This window comes from Eretmochelys imbricata, chromosome 3 (assembly GCF_965152235.1).
Source record: "Eretmochelys imbricata isolate rEreImb1 chromosome 3, rEreImb1.hap1, whole genome shotgun sequence".
Classification (NCBI taxonomy): Eukaryota; Metazoa; Chordata; order Testudines; family Cheloniidae; genus Eretmochelys; species Eretmochelys imbricata.
Genome location: NC_135574.1, coordinates 173,181,345 through 173,195,703, shown reverse-complemented (window position 1 = coordinate 173,195,703; position 14,359 = coordinate 173,181,345). Strand labels below are relative to the sequence as shown.

At 35.7% G+C, this 14,359-nt stretch overlaps 1 protein-coding gene across 3 annotated transcripts in view; it reads right to left on the bottom strand.

Moving 5' to 3' along the window:
- Window positions 1-381: 381 nt before the first annotated feature.
- Window positions 382-14,359, bottom strand: part of PPM1B (protein phosphatase, Mg2+/Mn2+ dependent 1B) — a 96,040-nt gene continuing 82,062 nt past the window's right edge. Inside the window, exons 5-7 of one of the 3 annotated variants that reach the window (XM_077813855.1) lie at window positions 11,951-12,062; window positions 10,633-10,690; window positions 382-2,225 (exon numbers count right to left, since the gene is read on the bottom strand). In XM_077813855.1, the coding sequence (XP_077669981.1) occupies window positions 2,196-2,225; window positions 10,633-10,690; window positions 11,951-12,062 (200 nt within the window). In that variant the 3' untranslated portion in view covers window positions 382-2,195. Of the gene's footprint in view, window positions 2,226-3,272; window positions 4,361-10,332; window positions 10,381-10,632; window positions 10,691-11,950; window positions 12,063-14,359 lie in introns of those variants that run through there. The other 2 variants (XM_077813852.1, XM_077813854.1) reach the window with 2 other exon arrangements.

The following is a 14,359-nucleotide window of genomic DNA, read 5'->3' as shown; positions in this document are numbered from 1 at the left end:
GAATTTATGGCTAAAATTCAAATCCTGATCACTTTTTTTTGTTTTTAAACTCCATCTGATGTTCTTATCAGACTTGATTTCACACTCTCCAAACTCTAGAATAATAGATAAAATCACAACTAAACTAAGGTGAAAAGTTGATGGCAGTTACAAAGCCAAATTCATCCCACTGTTTGTACCATTCTGTGACAGAAGTACCTATTCAGAGATTTTTGGTTTTGTATGTCACCAAAGGACTAACCCTGAAGTCTTGTCATTGTCAATATACATATATAGGCAGCAAAACCAAAAGTGAATATTTAAAATTACACAAAAGCAAAGATAATCAAACTTTCTACCTTTTCGGAATAAATCCTTTCTGCACAAAATAGCAGTGTATCACACGGTTTTAGCAATCCTTTATTGAAGATAACAAGTTGGTTATGTTCACTGTATTGTATGAAACATCACAATATCATACTGGGAAGGTACTATCAGTACAGGGTTGGACCAGAGAGGACAGTCTGAACAATAAACCATTTTGCATTCTTCATTCCCTATCTTTTAACAACCCCAAAAACCCAGCAAAGGGACAAATATCTGTTAACATCATCATTTAGAACAATTTAACTTACAAGGCTAAAATCTAATGAATAAATAAAATATATTGTGGCAATAATCCTCTCTAGAACAAAAAACAAAACAAAACAAAAAAAAATCAGATACACAATGAATCAAAATGATTGGGAAAGCTGCCCATAGGCACCAGTGAGTGTGTGTGTGTGTTTTTACAGACTCAGCATGGGGATAAAGTTACAGAAAAATAGCATGAATTCCATTTCACACAAAACCAGTTGATGACTGTCATTAGCTTAAACTACACACAAGGGCAATTACATCCTCGCTGAAACACAGTTTAAACAAATAGGAAAATGTTTACAAGGCATCCACAGCATGTAAAGCATGTACAGATGGATACATTCATTGTTTCCCCTCCCCAATAGCTTTTTTTTTTTTTTTTTTAGATAAATACTTTACTCTTCTCTCTTTTTAGCATCTACTGGACTCAATACATGCACAACTCAAAAGAATTCAGAAAAAAAATCAAGGTTATTGCAAAAATAGAATTAAACTAAGAATCTTCAAGTACCTTACATGACAGCCACTCTGTACCATGCCCATTGTTTATAAAATGAAAGGTCACTGAACCCATGAAAATATCTCTAATATTTTCTTAGATTTAAAATAGATAATTTTAACTGTATTTATAGTAATCTCAAAGTGATAAATTTGAGCTTTGAAAATAATGCAAACAATTAAAAATTATATTCATATTACACAAGACTTCTGTCTGTATCTTAAGATGAAAAATTAGAGGAAACTATAGAAAACCACATGTGGAACAAAAATCACATTTTACATTATAATAAAGGCAAATTTTCAGCATTTAAAAAAAACCTGCAGCAGTGAGTGAGATGTCAAATTAAATTACATCTAACCATAAATTAATCAGTTTGGTTTTAAAAGTTTTTTTTTTCCTAGAAAGAGTTTAAGGATGTGTTGTACACGTGCGTAAAATTCTTATTAGTTTTAGACGCCTAAAATCTTCTTCTATTATTGCCAAATACATTTATCATCAAGCAAGCAGTAGGCAACATATCACAATTTGGACACTGTAGGGAAACCTAACAGTCTGGTAATACAGGTAAAACTGGAAATTAAAAAAAAAAAAAAAAATACAAATCCTATTCCATATTGCCCAACTGAAATTACTTCCAAGCCACAGAGCTGCAAAAGCCTTCCAACTTGGTAAAGTGAAATAAGTAATGTCTCATACAATTATTTGTACTCTTTCATGCTTATATGTTAAGTTTTGTTAAACCATAATGTATCTTCAGAGTACAACTACAATCCCATGCACCTCAGGTACATATATTGATCTGCTGAAAGAATCACTTTTTCCTTGGTTTTTAGGGCTAAAAGTTCAACAAAGATGGAGTCAGTATGCCTGAGGCTGGTAAAGATACTGTAATACAGGCAATGCTAAGAGTGGCAATATCAGAAAACACAAAAATAAACAAGTGATGGAAAACTCTAATATCTTTCTGCCCATTTCACAAAATGTTGGAAATCCACCAAATTTTTTCCCTTGTATTGAAGAAAACTGATTAAGTTTTTTCCCCCAGAATCAAAAGCATTTTAGTAGATTTGTAAGGCTACCACGGATCTTCTAGATCTCCAGCACCCTACAGGAAAAGAAGAGGAAAAATATTAATACTCACCAATACAAAAAACTACATCCATAATTAATTGAATTTGAACAACATAATAAAGTGGAAAACGAGCAAGTAAAGAATGAAAGGAATGGCCACGTTTTCTATACTAATTTACACACATACACAAAATCCCTTTTTCCATATATATCTCTGTCCCCAGAATCTCTGGAATTCATCTCTGGAAGCAGCATGATTAACTGATTAAAAGCTTAGCTATGCTTTTCTCTTACAGAACATATGAATGCAATAAAAATAATGCACTGCAATGAATATAAATAAAATCCTAAACAAATCACCTAGTGTATTATTCCATCAATCCATCAGCTAACCACTACTTTAAAAAAAACAAAACAAAACAAAACCCATAAAAATCTGTGAAACACTAAGGGAGATTTCTGAACTCTTGAAAGATAATCCAAATTTAGCAAGAGGTTCCCACAGGATCTTACTCACTGAGGTAGTGAACTTTTATTTACACCTTTGCTGGATGATAAAAGCTATAATTTTGTGCAAGTGCTTCAATAACTGCAACCAAATATATAATAGGAACTGTGACAAAATACCTTGTCACTGCTGACAATGGCATACTTTTGACAATGGCATTTCAGAAATAAACTACAGGCAGTTAGATTCACAGTAACATAGTAATACACGAATCTACTTAAATGTGTGTATGTGCATGTGTGTACACACAATGAAGAGGAATATCACAAAAAAGGTGGAATAGAACCTAAAATACAACAGCACGTTTACCTCAATTTTATTGCAGTGTTTAATTTAAAACTATGAAATATTGCTAGAACACAGATTAGAGTTATGATAAAAACTCCCAGCATATTTGTAGGAATAGCTAGTTTAATAAACAGTGTCACGATCTTTGTTGTCTGTTATTAACAGTAGCTACAAATATTTCCAAACCTTGACTAAATAATTAGTATTTCAAATGAACTTCCAAAAAGCTTGAGGTAGCATCATATCAACAAAATTACTTAAATAAAGTCAATATGCATACAGATATTATTCCACATCATATTTTTTATTTGGATGTAAACAAATTTTTAGAGCTTCACACTAAACACTAATTCTAAGTACATATTATTGTCTGATATACATTATGCTATAACCTATGGTATAGTGAAGGATACAGTTCTCTAGAAAATAAGTAAGATATTCACACTGAACAGAGGATACAGTCTAAATTGAAAGGACCATACAGTGAGGAAAACAAAAGTGGCATAACAAATCCTAAAACAAGTGAATAATTATTTTTGTAACTATGATAATGTGAACTATATACAATTCAAAAAAAACATGCAATATGTAGGATATTATGCTGTGAAATAATTCAATTAATAAATTTGAACAAAAGGTGTATTTGACTAAGATGCCAATTAATATATGTAATGTAAAGTATTAAAATTCAGCATTCACTAGGAATGCGCTTACAACACAAAGAAAAACTCACTTTTGCATCTGTCAAAAATTCCTATCACTGGTGTCACAGGGTTTTAAAAAAAGTAAAACCTTAAGACTACCAACTACCAGTAATGTAGATGTCCTGCTTCCTGCTACACATAATATAAAACGTAATTACATTTTGTTTATTAATCCAAACTACAGTAAACAGTAACTTTTAAATTACTCAAAAAAGGATGATTTTTCATATAAAAAGTCTGTACATATAAATGTAGGTACAAACAAACTAACTTTTTAGAACTGATGCAACAATGTGCTGACATATGAATACATTAGAACAGCTAGGTCAAGCTATCAAATCGACTGTGCGAAACACAAAGAGATTACACCTGTTTATCACTCATCTCATTTCAACCTGAATCTTCATTAGAGCTCTGCATTTCAGCAAGATGATTCTCAGATTCTGTTTGGGTGTCTGCCACTGGGTCACTGGGTCCAGCAAGATTATCAGAAGTAGATGCTGTAGCTGGTTCAGCAGTGCACTCTTCTCCCTGTATTTTAGCTAGCCTGTAACTAGTCAGCATCTCCTCCAGAAGGTGGCGGTAGTTGCCCCTATGATTAATTCTCATTTGCCTGAGAGCTTCCACCAATTTCCCCTGTGTTCCACTTTCCTCGGGTTCGCCAGGGTCCTTTTTTTAAGATTCAAGACCCCAAAATCAGTAGTTAAACTAGGATATTTTAGAATGATACATATATTTTAAAATACATTACATAAAAAGTCATTTCTGATTGAGGAAAAGATCTGAGCTTTATGCCCTCCTATGTATATATAAAAATACCTTAAGTTAGCAACACGCATCTTAAAATTAAGTTATTTGATCCATGTTTATTTATTTATTTTAGAATGGGCATTTAAGAAAATACCTTGTCTTTAAATTGCCTCTGTTATGACTTACAGTATTGACAAACATTTCAATCTACTTTATGCAAGGCACAAAGAACAATATCAAAAAGATGACCCCGGAATAAACTGGCCTTTAGTTCAAACTATGTCCTTTGATGCACACAGCTGTCTGGTTGACTTCAGTGAAAGCCAACTGTCATTGACTTCAGTGAAAGCCAAAGAATGAAGAACTCGGCCATTTAAATTTACACTAGCCACTGAGTCAATATTTTAAAATGTAAAGTACTACTGATTCAGTAGCAATATACACCCTATGTGAACAGCTTAATTAAAAAATGTTAACTGCCAACAATGGATGCTGTAGTATCAGAATTCACTTAATTGATAAGCATTGCAAAATAAAAATCCTTTGACATTTGAAATCTGATTTTCTTCATGTGTACAATGCAGCGGGTAGAGGGCCAAGCTATTGCCAATCAGCATCACAAAGATACTGTTTCACAAAAACTCCAATGATCTAGCAATTCTTCTTCCCAAGATGCTGTCAGAAAAATGAATATCCAGAACATCTAGCTAAAGCCAAAGCCAACAACCTAAATTTAGGCACCCATCTTGAATTGTGACCTAAGATGTGGGAAGAAATCCTCCCTCCACCCAAGCTGCAGAAGCGTTGCAGACCACTTCAACCAAATGGGCAAAGCAAACCAAAAAAACCTCTTCTTAGTCTGTGATGGTGATCAGTGTGCCTTTACGAGGGTAAAAAGTTGCATGGATCTGAGGTCCAAACTGGCTATTTTAAGTTCTGGATCAGTGCCAAAACAACTCTGTTGCTTTGAGGGACCAGAAGATATTTTAATTATTGATGCCTCACAAACTATCACGCTAAAAATAGTAGCTAGATATCACTGAAAGGCTGGTGAGTCTCACTACAAATGACATTAAAGGCAAATCATCCTGATTGCCATTCATGCTTTCCTACTGCCTCCTTCAATTCTGATCTGATTTTAGAGGCCCCTATTCTTGAGAGCTTTCAGAGCTGTAATCAACATTGTAAGCTATCTGAAAACTTGGAATCCTAACCTTACAAATGTTGAACGATATCTAATTCTAGGGGGTTCATGAAAATATTGGCTGCCATAACATATTATCTCTTTTCTACCCTTCAATTCCAATAATCGAATAACTTGGTTTTGAAGTGTGGGTGTCATTTTCAAAATTTGTTGTTATTGAATATAAAACTGTAAAATATCTTTATTTCAGAGAACACAAAATGTTAATATTTGAAACTCCACTGAGGCTTCCTGTCCTGTGAAATTTGAAACACTTTCCCCAGGTGGCTAGTACTGACAGTTCACATTTCTACATTCAAGGGAAGCCAGCTGCAATGGCCCAAGCCATGGCTACAATAAGGGACTATAGGAACACAGATACAGTGCAATAGCTATGTTAGCACAACCCTGTAGTGTAAATGAAGCCTACAGAGACGGAAGGGGTTTTTTCATTATGGTAGGAATACCACCTACCCAAGCGATGATAAGCTAGGCTGACAGACACATTCTTCAATCAATCTAGCAGCATCTACATCAGGCATAGCTATGTCACTCAGGTGTGGATTTTTCACACCCCAGAATGCTGTAGCTACATCAATCTAGTGTAGACTGCACCCGAATCAGTACATAGTGTAAGTATAAAGAAGAACTGAAAAATACAGCCATTTTAAAAAAAAATAGAGTATCTGAGAACAATCCAACCTCTTTTTTAAATTAATAAAATAACTACTCTTCCTATTACATTTTAGCTAGCCTCTAATGATTTTTTCTGGTAGTACTGTAACCCTCTTCAAATATTTTTTATAAGTTGTTTCCATTTTAAATCCTTTAGCTACAGCATTGAGAAAATCAAATGCAAGTTAGGAGAACTACATTATACTATTCATTTAGATGGCAAATCTTTTGGAGCAAGGGTCTATTACATGTTGGGCACTGAGCACTATATAGCACCACATACATTTATAGCGCTATTAAGGAGCAGATCTCGTCTCCGCCTTCCTATCTATGGGGATCCTTGTCTACAGCAGAAATGGTGGAATTACTACACAAGAGTGCTACACAGGGGTTCCTGGTAACCAGACATGCCTCTAGGGATCAGTGATGAGCCAGAGCTCCTAATTACTCCACTCCACACCATGTAAGAGCGCACAGGAGCCCAGTGACTACTGCATCTTGGAGGCTCCAATACTACCCACAAAACAACTCTGCAACATTACAGGGAGGATTCCTTCCTCCACAGATCTCTTCCAGTACAGTGCAAGCATATATAGGCTGTGCACTGTGTTAAGGATTTGCTCCTAAGTTATTATATAACAGAAATATATTTCAGAAATTAAACAGTTACCACAGAAAGTGCACTACACCCGAGGACAAAATTCTTGAGCTTGACTACAATTTAAATAAAAGCCTTTATACTTGTGAGAAATATAAATAAATTTGTATTCTGAAAAAAATAATCGATAAAAGATGCTTTCTGAAAATTCTTGATTCATCAAGCTATAAAGATCACTGTCATCAAATGAAGATTACTTTTTTTTATTTAAGCTGTTCACACTACAGTATATTGTTACAACCTAGACATCCGCTCAACTGCAATAATTCACATAAATACCTTTTACTTTATAATTTCATCAGTTCAGGTTTTATCCCACACCATATATTTTGTTGACTGTACATTAAAATATGCAATGCAAATCACATCTATATATAATGACTATCAATACAGTACAAATTAATTATATGGAATGTTGATAAATATATTACGTATCACTGAATGAATGATTGAAGATTTCTGAATGTTGTCATAAGTAAGGAGTTTCAAGGATTGTTACAGCAATAATGCATATAGAAAAATATTAAACAGATGTAAACATTTTTCTTAGTATATGTAAGAACACAGTTCACCAAAATAGGGTCAGACTCTCAGCAGTGTAAAATCAGTGCAGCTCCAGACTGTGCAAATTAACACTAGCTGTGGATCTGGCCCATAATTTTTAATATAAAGCTCTGCTTTTGCTATAACATGACTTATACTGGGAGCATTGTGATATTTCATTTTGAAACACACTTTACAAGCCACCACCAACTGGGTGTGTTTTATGTATCCAGCCCTCTGCTTTGGTATCTGATTGAACGCAGGTTTGCAGGGGCACTCCAGTTATGCTATCACAATATAGAGAAGAACAGAAGCATTTTAACTAATAATGGAATTATTCCTTCTTCAGTTTTCTTGTCTAAGCATCAAGCTCAGGAGCCTGAAGGACAGTCCAGTGGTTAGGGGAGTGAGTTTAACAGTGACCTAGAGCAGTGTTTCTCAATGACCGGTCCATGGACCAGAGTTCGTCCCTGCCTGACACAGTTTAGGAAGGCAGCAAGCCAGTCCCTGGTATCAAAAAGGTTGCGAAACACTGACCTAGACTATCAGGTTCAGCACAGCACATGAACTACTAGACTCAGCCTCTCTTAACGAGAAAGGAAAGTAAGTACCTTTCCTCTACTGAGGTACTATAAAGAGGTGTCAGCTCTGGCAGCACTAAATTTTCTCCTCCCTTTAAGTCCTTCTGGGACATATGAGCCAAGGACAGAGAAGGGAAATAATGCTGTTGCCAAATGAAGCAGATATTCCTATCAGAGGATTAAACCCAATCCTTTACCTAGTGTGGCTGATGCATTAAACTGCAGTCTCAGGTCTAAGTGACTTCTTGGGCTATCAGCCATCCTCCAATACTCAAAGATCACAGAGATTTCCCTTAATATAGGGATTTAATTCAATTCTAGCAGAAGAGAAAACTATATTTACATAGCTCAAAAAGTGCATTGCACTGTATTGTCCACACTTTTTGCATAATACGGTATTCAGTGTAAATATAACCTTTAATAGTAAGCCTGCCCTCCCTTTGTTTTTACTATGCCCGCCAGATCTGCATTTGTGTAAGAATTAAACAATTAGTTTAATAAAATACAAATAGATAATATTTAAGCACTAATGAAGCAGGTCCAAGACATTTCCTGAGATTCGTAAATAGCTGAGAGAATCCTTAACATATTTGTTTACTGTGGTTTTTACCTTTGTGGAGCTACACAAATTATAACAATTTGGTCCTTTGTGTTTTCCTTTGAAAGTCTTGCTCTGTCACAAATATGCTGCAGCAACATCAGGCATTTATAATTATCTGACAGAGGAACCAGATTTTTTCTTTTCATTGCAAATGTTCTGAATTGGGTGCTTTAATTAATCCTAAACATTTCCATTTTTGGAAGTGGGTAAAAAGACACTGAGGCACAGAGAAAATGTAGTATTCCAACTGTTAGGAGTCATGGTGGGTTGGGTGGATGCATTGTCTTGCAGGACTGAGGAAACAGCAGATGTTTGAGGATACTTTGGAAGGAACTGTGGCACACTTTGAAGGGGTTAAGGATGTAAAATTTAACTGTAACCTTTATGATCCAAGACAAAAAAATAATAACATAAACCACAAATTTTAATTTTTAAAAAGACAGATGTGACAATGAAACCATTAGCTATTTATCTGTATTGTGATAGCACACAAAGGCACAAATCAGAATCAAGGCCCCCAACTGTGCTAGGCTCTATAAAGACACATAGAAAGACAGTTCCTGCCCTGAAGAGCTTGCAATCTAAGGCCATATCTACACAAGGAAGTTTTACAGTAACTTTATTGCTGGCATACAGCTGCCAACATAGCAATTGCACATGCACTCTTAAGACAACACACCATATCAAGGTAACAGCCAACAGAAGGGAAGTAGATGGAGTGAGGCAAGAAAGACAGTGATAACAATAAGATAATGTAATTACAGAGGCTAGTTATATGCACAACTAGATTCAGAATAATTTCGAAGTAGTTAAAATAAATAAATAAAATCTGACATCCCTACCCACCCTCTCACCAGAGCCTTCACTTGCCAACTGAATTGTTTTTAGGCATCTCATGCATGCATGGTTCCTGGGGACCATTTAGAGAACAGGGTAGCAGCTCTACAAATTAGCTTAGGGAGTGAACCCTGTAGGTAAGAGGCAACATTTTGCGAAGCAATGAGTAATTATCCACTTTTTGAAAGTTACTCTCTAAACAAGTAAAAAAAAAAAATTGTTAGTCTCCTAGACATGAAGTCTCTAAACCAATCTGTCACTATGGAGCTGACTGACATAGAATGACTGCTACAATTACTTTGTAAAACAGATGTTAAAAAAGTGTAAATTGTAAATTTCACATTTATTCCTTACTCAGTCCAGTAACATAGTAATTTAAACAGTTACAGCAACCCACTATATTTCATAGTGTTGTATTTTTTTGTGTGTAATTTAATGTTTAAAGATTTGAAAGCTCAACTGTCCAGGAGTTGAACAGATAGGTGTAAATAATTCATTTAAAAAATTAAATCAGGAATGAACAAAGAATTTGTTACTTTCATTCAAGTGTAAATTATACTGTTCTAGGCCATTTCACAAAAGATCTTCAAAACTGAAATACACTAATCTTCACTGGAATCATCTGTGCAACATGCTAAAAAAGCATAGCCAGTATCACTACCATGACCCTTTTCACTTAGTGCACGCTCAACAGAAATCTTCTAAATGAATATGATTCTTACAAGGACACAGAATTTGACACTAGATTTTCAAGTACAGGGCACGTAACAAAATTTCAATCTCATTACTTACTTCAAAGCCAGAGTACATTTAAACTACCAACAGCTCCTAAAGTAAGTCCCCATATTGTGGCTCCATGGTCTTGAATGAAAAGCAGAAGCAGTCATTTATATTAAAAATTAATCAATCAGAACTAGGTATCATACACAAATCACTGTCCCTTTAACAATAAAGTTCTAGAACAGTGATGTACAATTAAAATATATATCAAATATTTAAACACATACATACTTAAATACAGGTTACTTAAATTTTGTTCTGTACCCCACCTGCATTGAAGTATTATGGTTTCCTTATTATTAGTGAAGCCTAAGACCCCAAAGTAAAACTTACCCCATCATTCTCTCTGTGTGGATTCAGCCTGTTATACACAGCTTCTATAATATTACGCCTAAAAATGAAAAAAAAAAAATGTAATATAGCAGAAAAATGCCGTACAAATTTGAACACCCTACCACTCAAATTAAGAGAGATATTTCGTGTCTAAACTTCTGTTTGTATACCCTGCATATAAAGAGTTCAGTTAATGGTAATGAAGGATTTTTCAAGGCTTAGGTTTGTATGCAACCGACGTTTCCCTATTCTGAATTTTTGCTTCCCAGCCCTCCTCTCCTCTCAGGTTTTTATCCCGCTACATCTTCAGAGTTGCTTGAACATTTCAGAAATTCCCACTAGGTACATGCAGAATGTCCCAGGTGTTATTATAGTAGTTCTGGGATAAATCCAAACTTTCGGCTTAGCCCAGCAGTCTAAGAATTCCTAAGGTGAGCTGCAATTCTTACCATAAACAAACTGTGAAATGTGAAAATATATATTTTAAAATTGGTATATTTGAGTCTTATGCAGGGAAATGATGCCATGTATGGGAATCCCAATGTAGAAGATTGTAAACAGGTTTGTACCTTGGCTTAATAATGACTTAAACAACCAGAACAACAGTTCACTAAAATTCTCTCTTGGGCTCATACTGCCAGTCACACACAAAAATTATTAGCAAAAAAACCTGGTGTCCCATCTATAGGCTTACAAAAAAACTGGTGTCCCACCATAGGCTTATCTCAATTTTTCCTAATTTTAATTTTAAAAAACATTTCACAATATTAATAATGGAAAGTACTATCTACCTTTCAAACTTTCAGGCTGACATGTTAAGCAAAATAGGCGCAATTTTTCTTCGAAGAGGCAAGCTACGCTGTCACTGACCCAAGTACACATTGGGCCCTGAAGCCAAAAGTTCAGAGTAGCATGAAAATTGCTCAATTTTCTATTTTATCACTTTCTATAGATAGTGAACAAATATAAAGAACTAAAAAGCAAAATATGCCAAATTTTATATCTTTACATGTAATTGTATGGGATGGTAAACCAATATGTAATGTATCAAAGTAGTCTCTTTTTTCCCCCTATTTGGGATGGAGTGGGGGGCTGGTAGTGGCAGAATAGAAAGCATTGCCTGTATTTTCTATAGTGCAGACAGTGAACTAGTTTAATGTATGAAAAACTGAGCAATTTTAAATGTTTTAGTAACTTAAGTTTGTACATCTTCTCTACTAAAGATAGCCAAGTCTTCAGTTAATGAAGAAACGTATTGTACTTATATTCAAAATTATAATTACTAAAAGCCATAAAATTGTTCCAGCACTGTACTTACTTGCCCGCTAGACCACCCCCGGGTGGTAAATTTGGGATATTCTCTGCAGATAAAATGCGCATTACATGAGCAAGATCAGGCATTCCTTCCTCACCCGACTTCTCCATAATTTCTGGTTAAAACAAAATAAGTCCTAATTATTAGTTAAAAATGAATCAGCTGCAAACAGTAAAATAAAATCCAAGGTACTATTACTTTAGCATGGAAAAAGATTTAAATTTCAAAATGAAAATTCTTACTTCCCCATTGTAAGCAACATAAGCAACATTATTCATATGGTGGTACGTAGGCCCAGTCAGGATCGAGGCCTGTTGCAGTAAGTGCTCTGTAAACAGAATGCATTTCCAAATAACCAGATATATTTTTCTAAAACATTTTGGCAATCTGAAATTTTTGAATTGTTATGTATGTATACTATGTTACATGAATTCTTTGCAGAAAATAAAACAACTTTGGTTTATCTGTTAATTTACCCTAAGGACTGCTCATATGAAAAGTCAGAGCAGCTACAAGGCAAGGTCATACCACTTGCATCTATTATCAGGTATATGCAAATTACCATAAACAAAACACAGGGAGAATAAAAGCATCTGAACAGGGTGGGGACTTGTTGGAATAAAGGAGAGAGAGATACCTTAGATGTAAACAGGTTACAGTGATTTTTAGGGCAGATCCAGAAAGCCTTATCGTCTCTTAAGAGACTGCTCTGTGTACGTATCAAGCAGGTCTTTGTGAAAGATAGTGCTTTTAGCAAGATTAGCCTTTTAAAAGCTTTGCTCTTAAGAGGACAGCTTGTGTATCAAGGCAAACTGCATAACTGTCCTTCTAGACCTTATACAAGGTATGCTGATCACTTGCACTCTGCGCATAACTACAAGAAATCCATAAATATTTCCCAATGTTCTGCTATAGTAAAGGACAGCTTCTCTTCAGATTTCTTTAATTGGAAGGAATTCCTTTTGGGGTATGCCTACATTATCTGTCTCCTTAGCAGTAGCCTGGTGCACTAGGCTTTGTCTTATCTTCCTAAAAATTGTGCTTTTTGTGGAAGGGAGAACATCATAAGAATGCAATTTTTCCTTCTTCTGAAAATAAGAAATCAGAGATTTCTTGGATCCATGTTGCTTGATTTTCTTGAACCTACTGAAGGAGGCCACAGAAGTCCCAAAGGAGATCGGATAGGTGAGTGAGGCTTCCACAAAGAGAGTGTGAGGGACTGGTAGGTCTCCTCAGAAAGGTGAGATACACCGGGGGGGGGGGCGGGGGTGTTAGGGACGACCCAAACAGCTCATGCATCTTCTGCTTTCTGTTGACCTTGGAGAACAGTGCTGGCCCACCAAAGACTCAGCATTGCTGCACCTGGCAGGTTGAAAATTTGTTCCAACAACAGGAGGGAACCTGATGGGGTCTGGGATACAGTTTGGAGCCCTACTGAGCACTGCTGTTTCAAGGAATGGGAGATCAGTCCAGGTGGAAAGAATACTAGGGGAAGCAGACTAAGCTACATTGCAGAGACTGATCAAACAGAAGTGGTCACTGTACCTGGAGACTCGGCAGATTGACAAACCCTACTCAAACCATTCTTTAGCTGGGAAATGCTTGTAGCTGGTAACAGACAACACAACTGCTGTTGCACCTCACTGAAGAATCCCACCACCGACTGTGAATTAATATGGAGAAGAAGAAACTGCTGACCAGAAACTGGGTCCCACAGGTGTGGAATGGGACCCAGGAGAGAAGGCAGCAGAAAAAAGAAGAACCCAAGAAAAATATTCAAAGTGATTAGATGAGAAAAACTATTGAAGGTGCTAGTTTGCTGCTGGAGGCAGAAAAACTGGCATTTAGATTCCAGCCCTGGATTTTAAAAGGCCAAAGTTAGTGCCTAGAAAAGAGAAATTTTTACATACTTCTCTCCAGATAGGAATTGGCAAGATTTAGGCAGAAAAGTGGCTCTGGACTGACAGAGGAACACTTCAAGGGAACAGAAGAGACAGTATGAAAAAACAGAGCACATAAAAATAAATACTTCAACCATAAAAATGGTTATATAGTAGACAAGAAAAAAATTATACCATGCTACTGTCTTCAGAGATATTTGTAAAATCCTAAAAACAAAAACACTGTAGTAATGATTACACAAATCTAATGAGGTGGCGAGGTTTTGCTGATGGCCCCACTTTTAGTAGCTTCTGGAAAATGCTCCTTGATCCCTGTTTGCCCACTGTGGCTCATGTCTCTTATTAATACCAAAGATGGCAGTAGCTCACTTAGATGAGGAGTTTTAGGAACACAGACATTCTAAAATTCTATTTGTGGAATGATGTTCAATTAAATATGTTTTGTATAAAATGTTGGCAAGGGGTGAGAGCAGGCCTGGTTGGCAAGGAGACTGGGATTGGAATGAGAAAC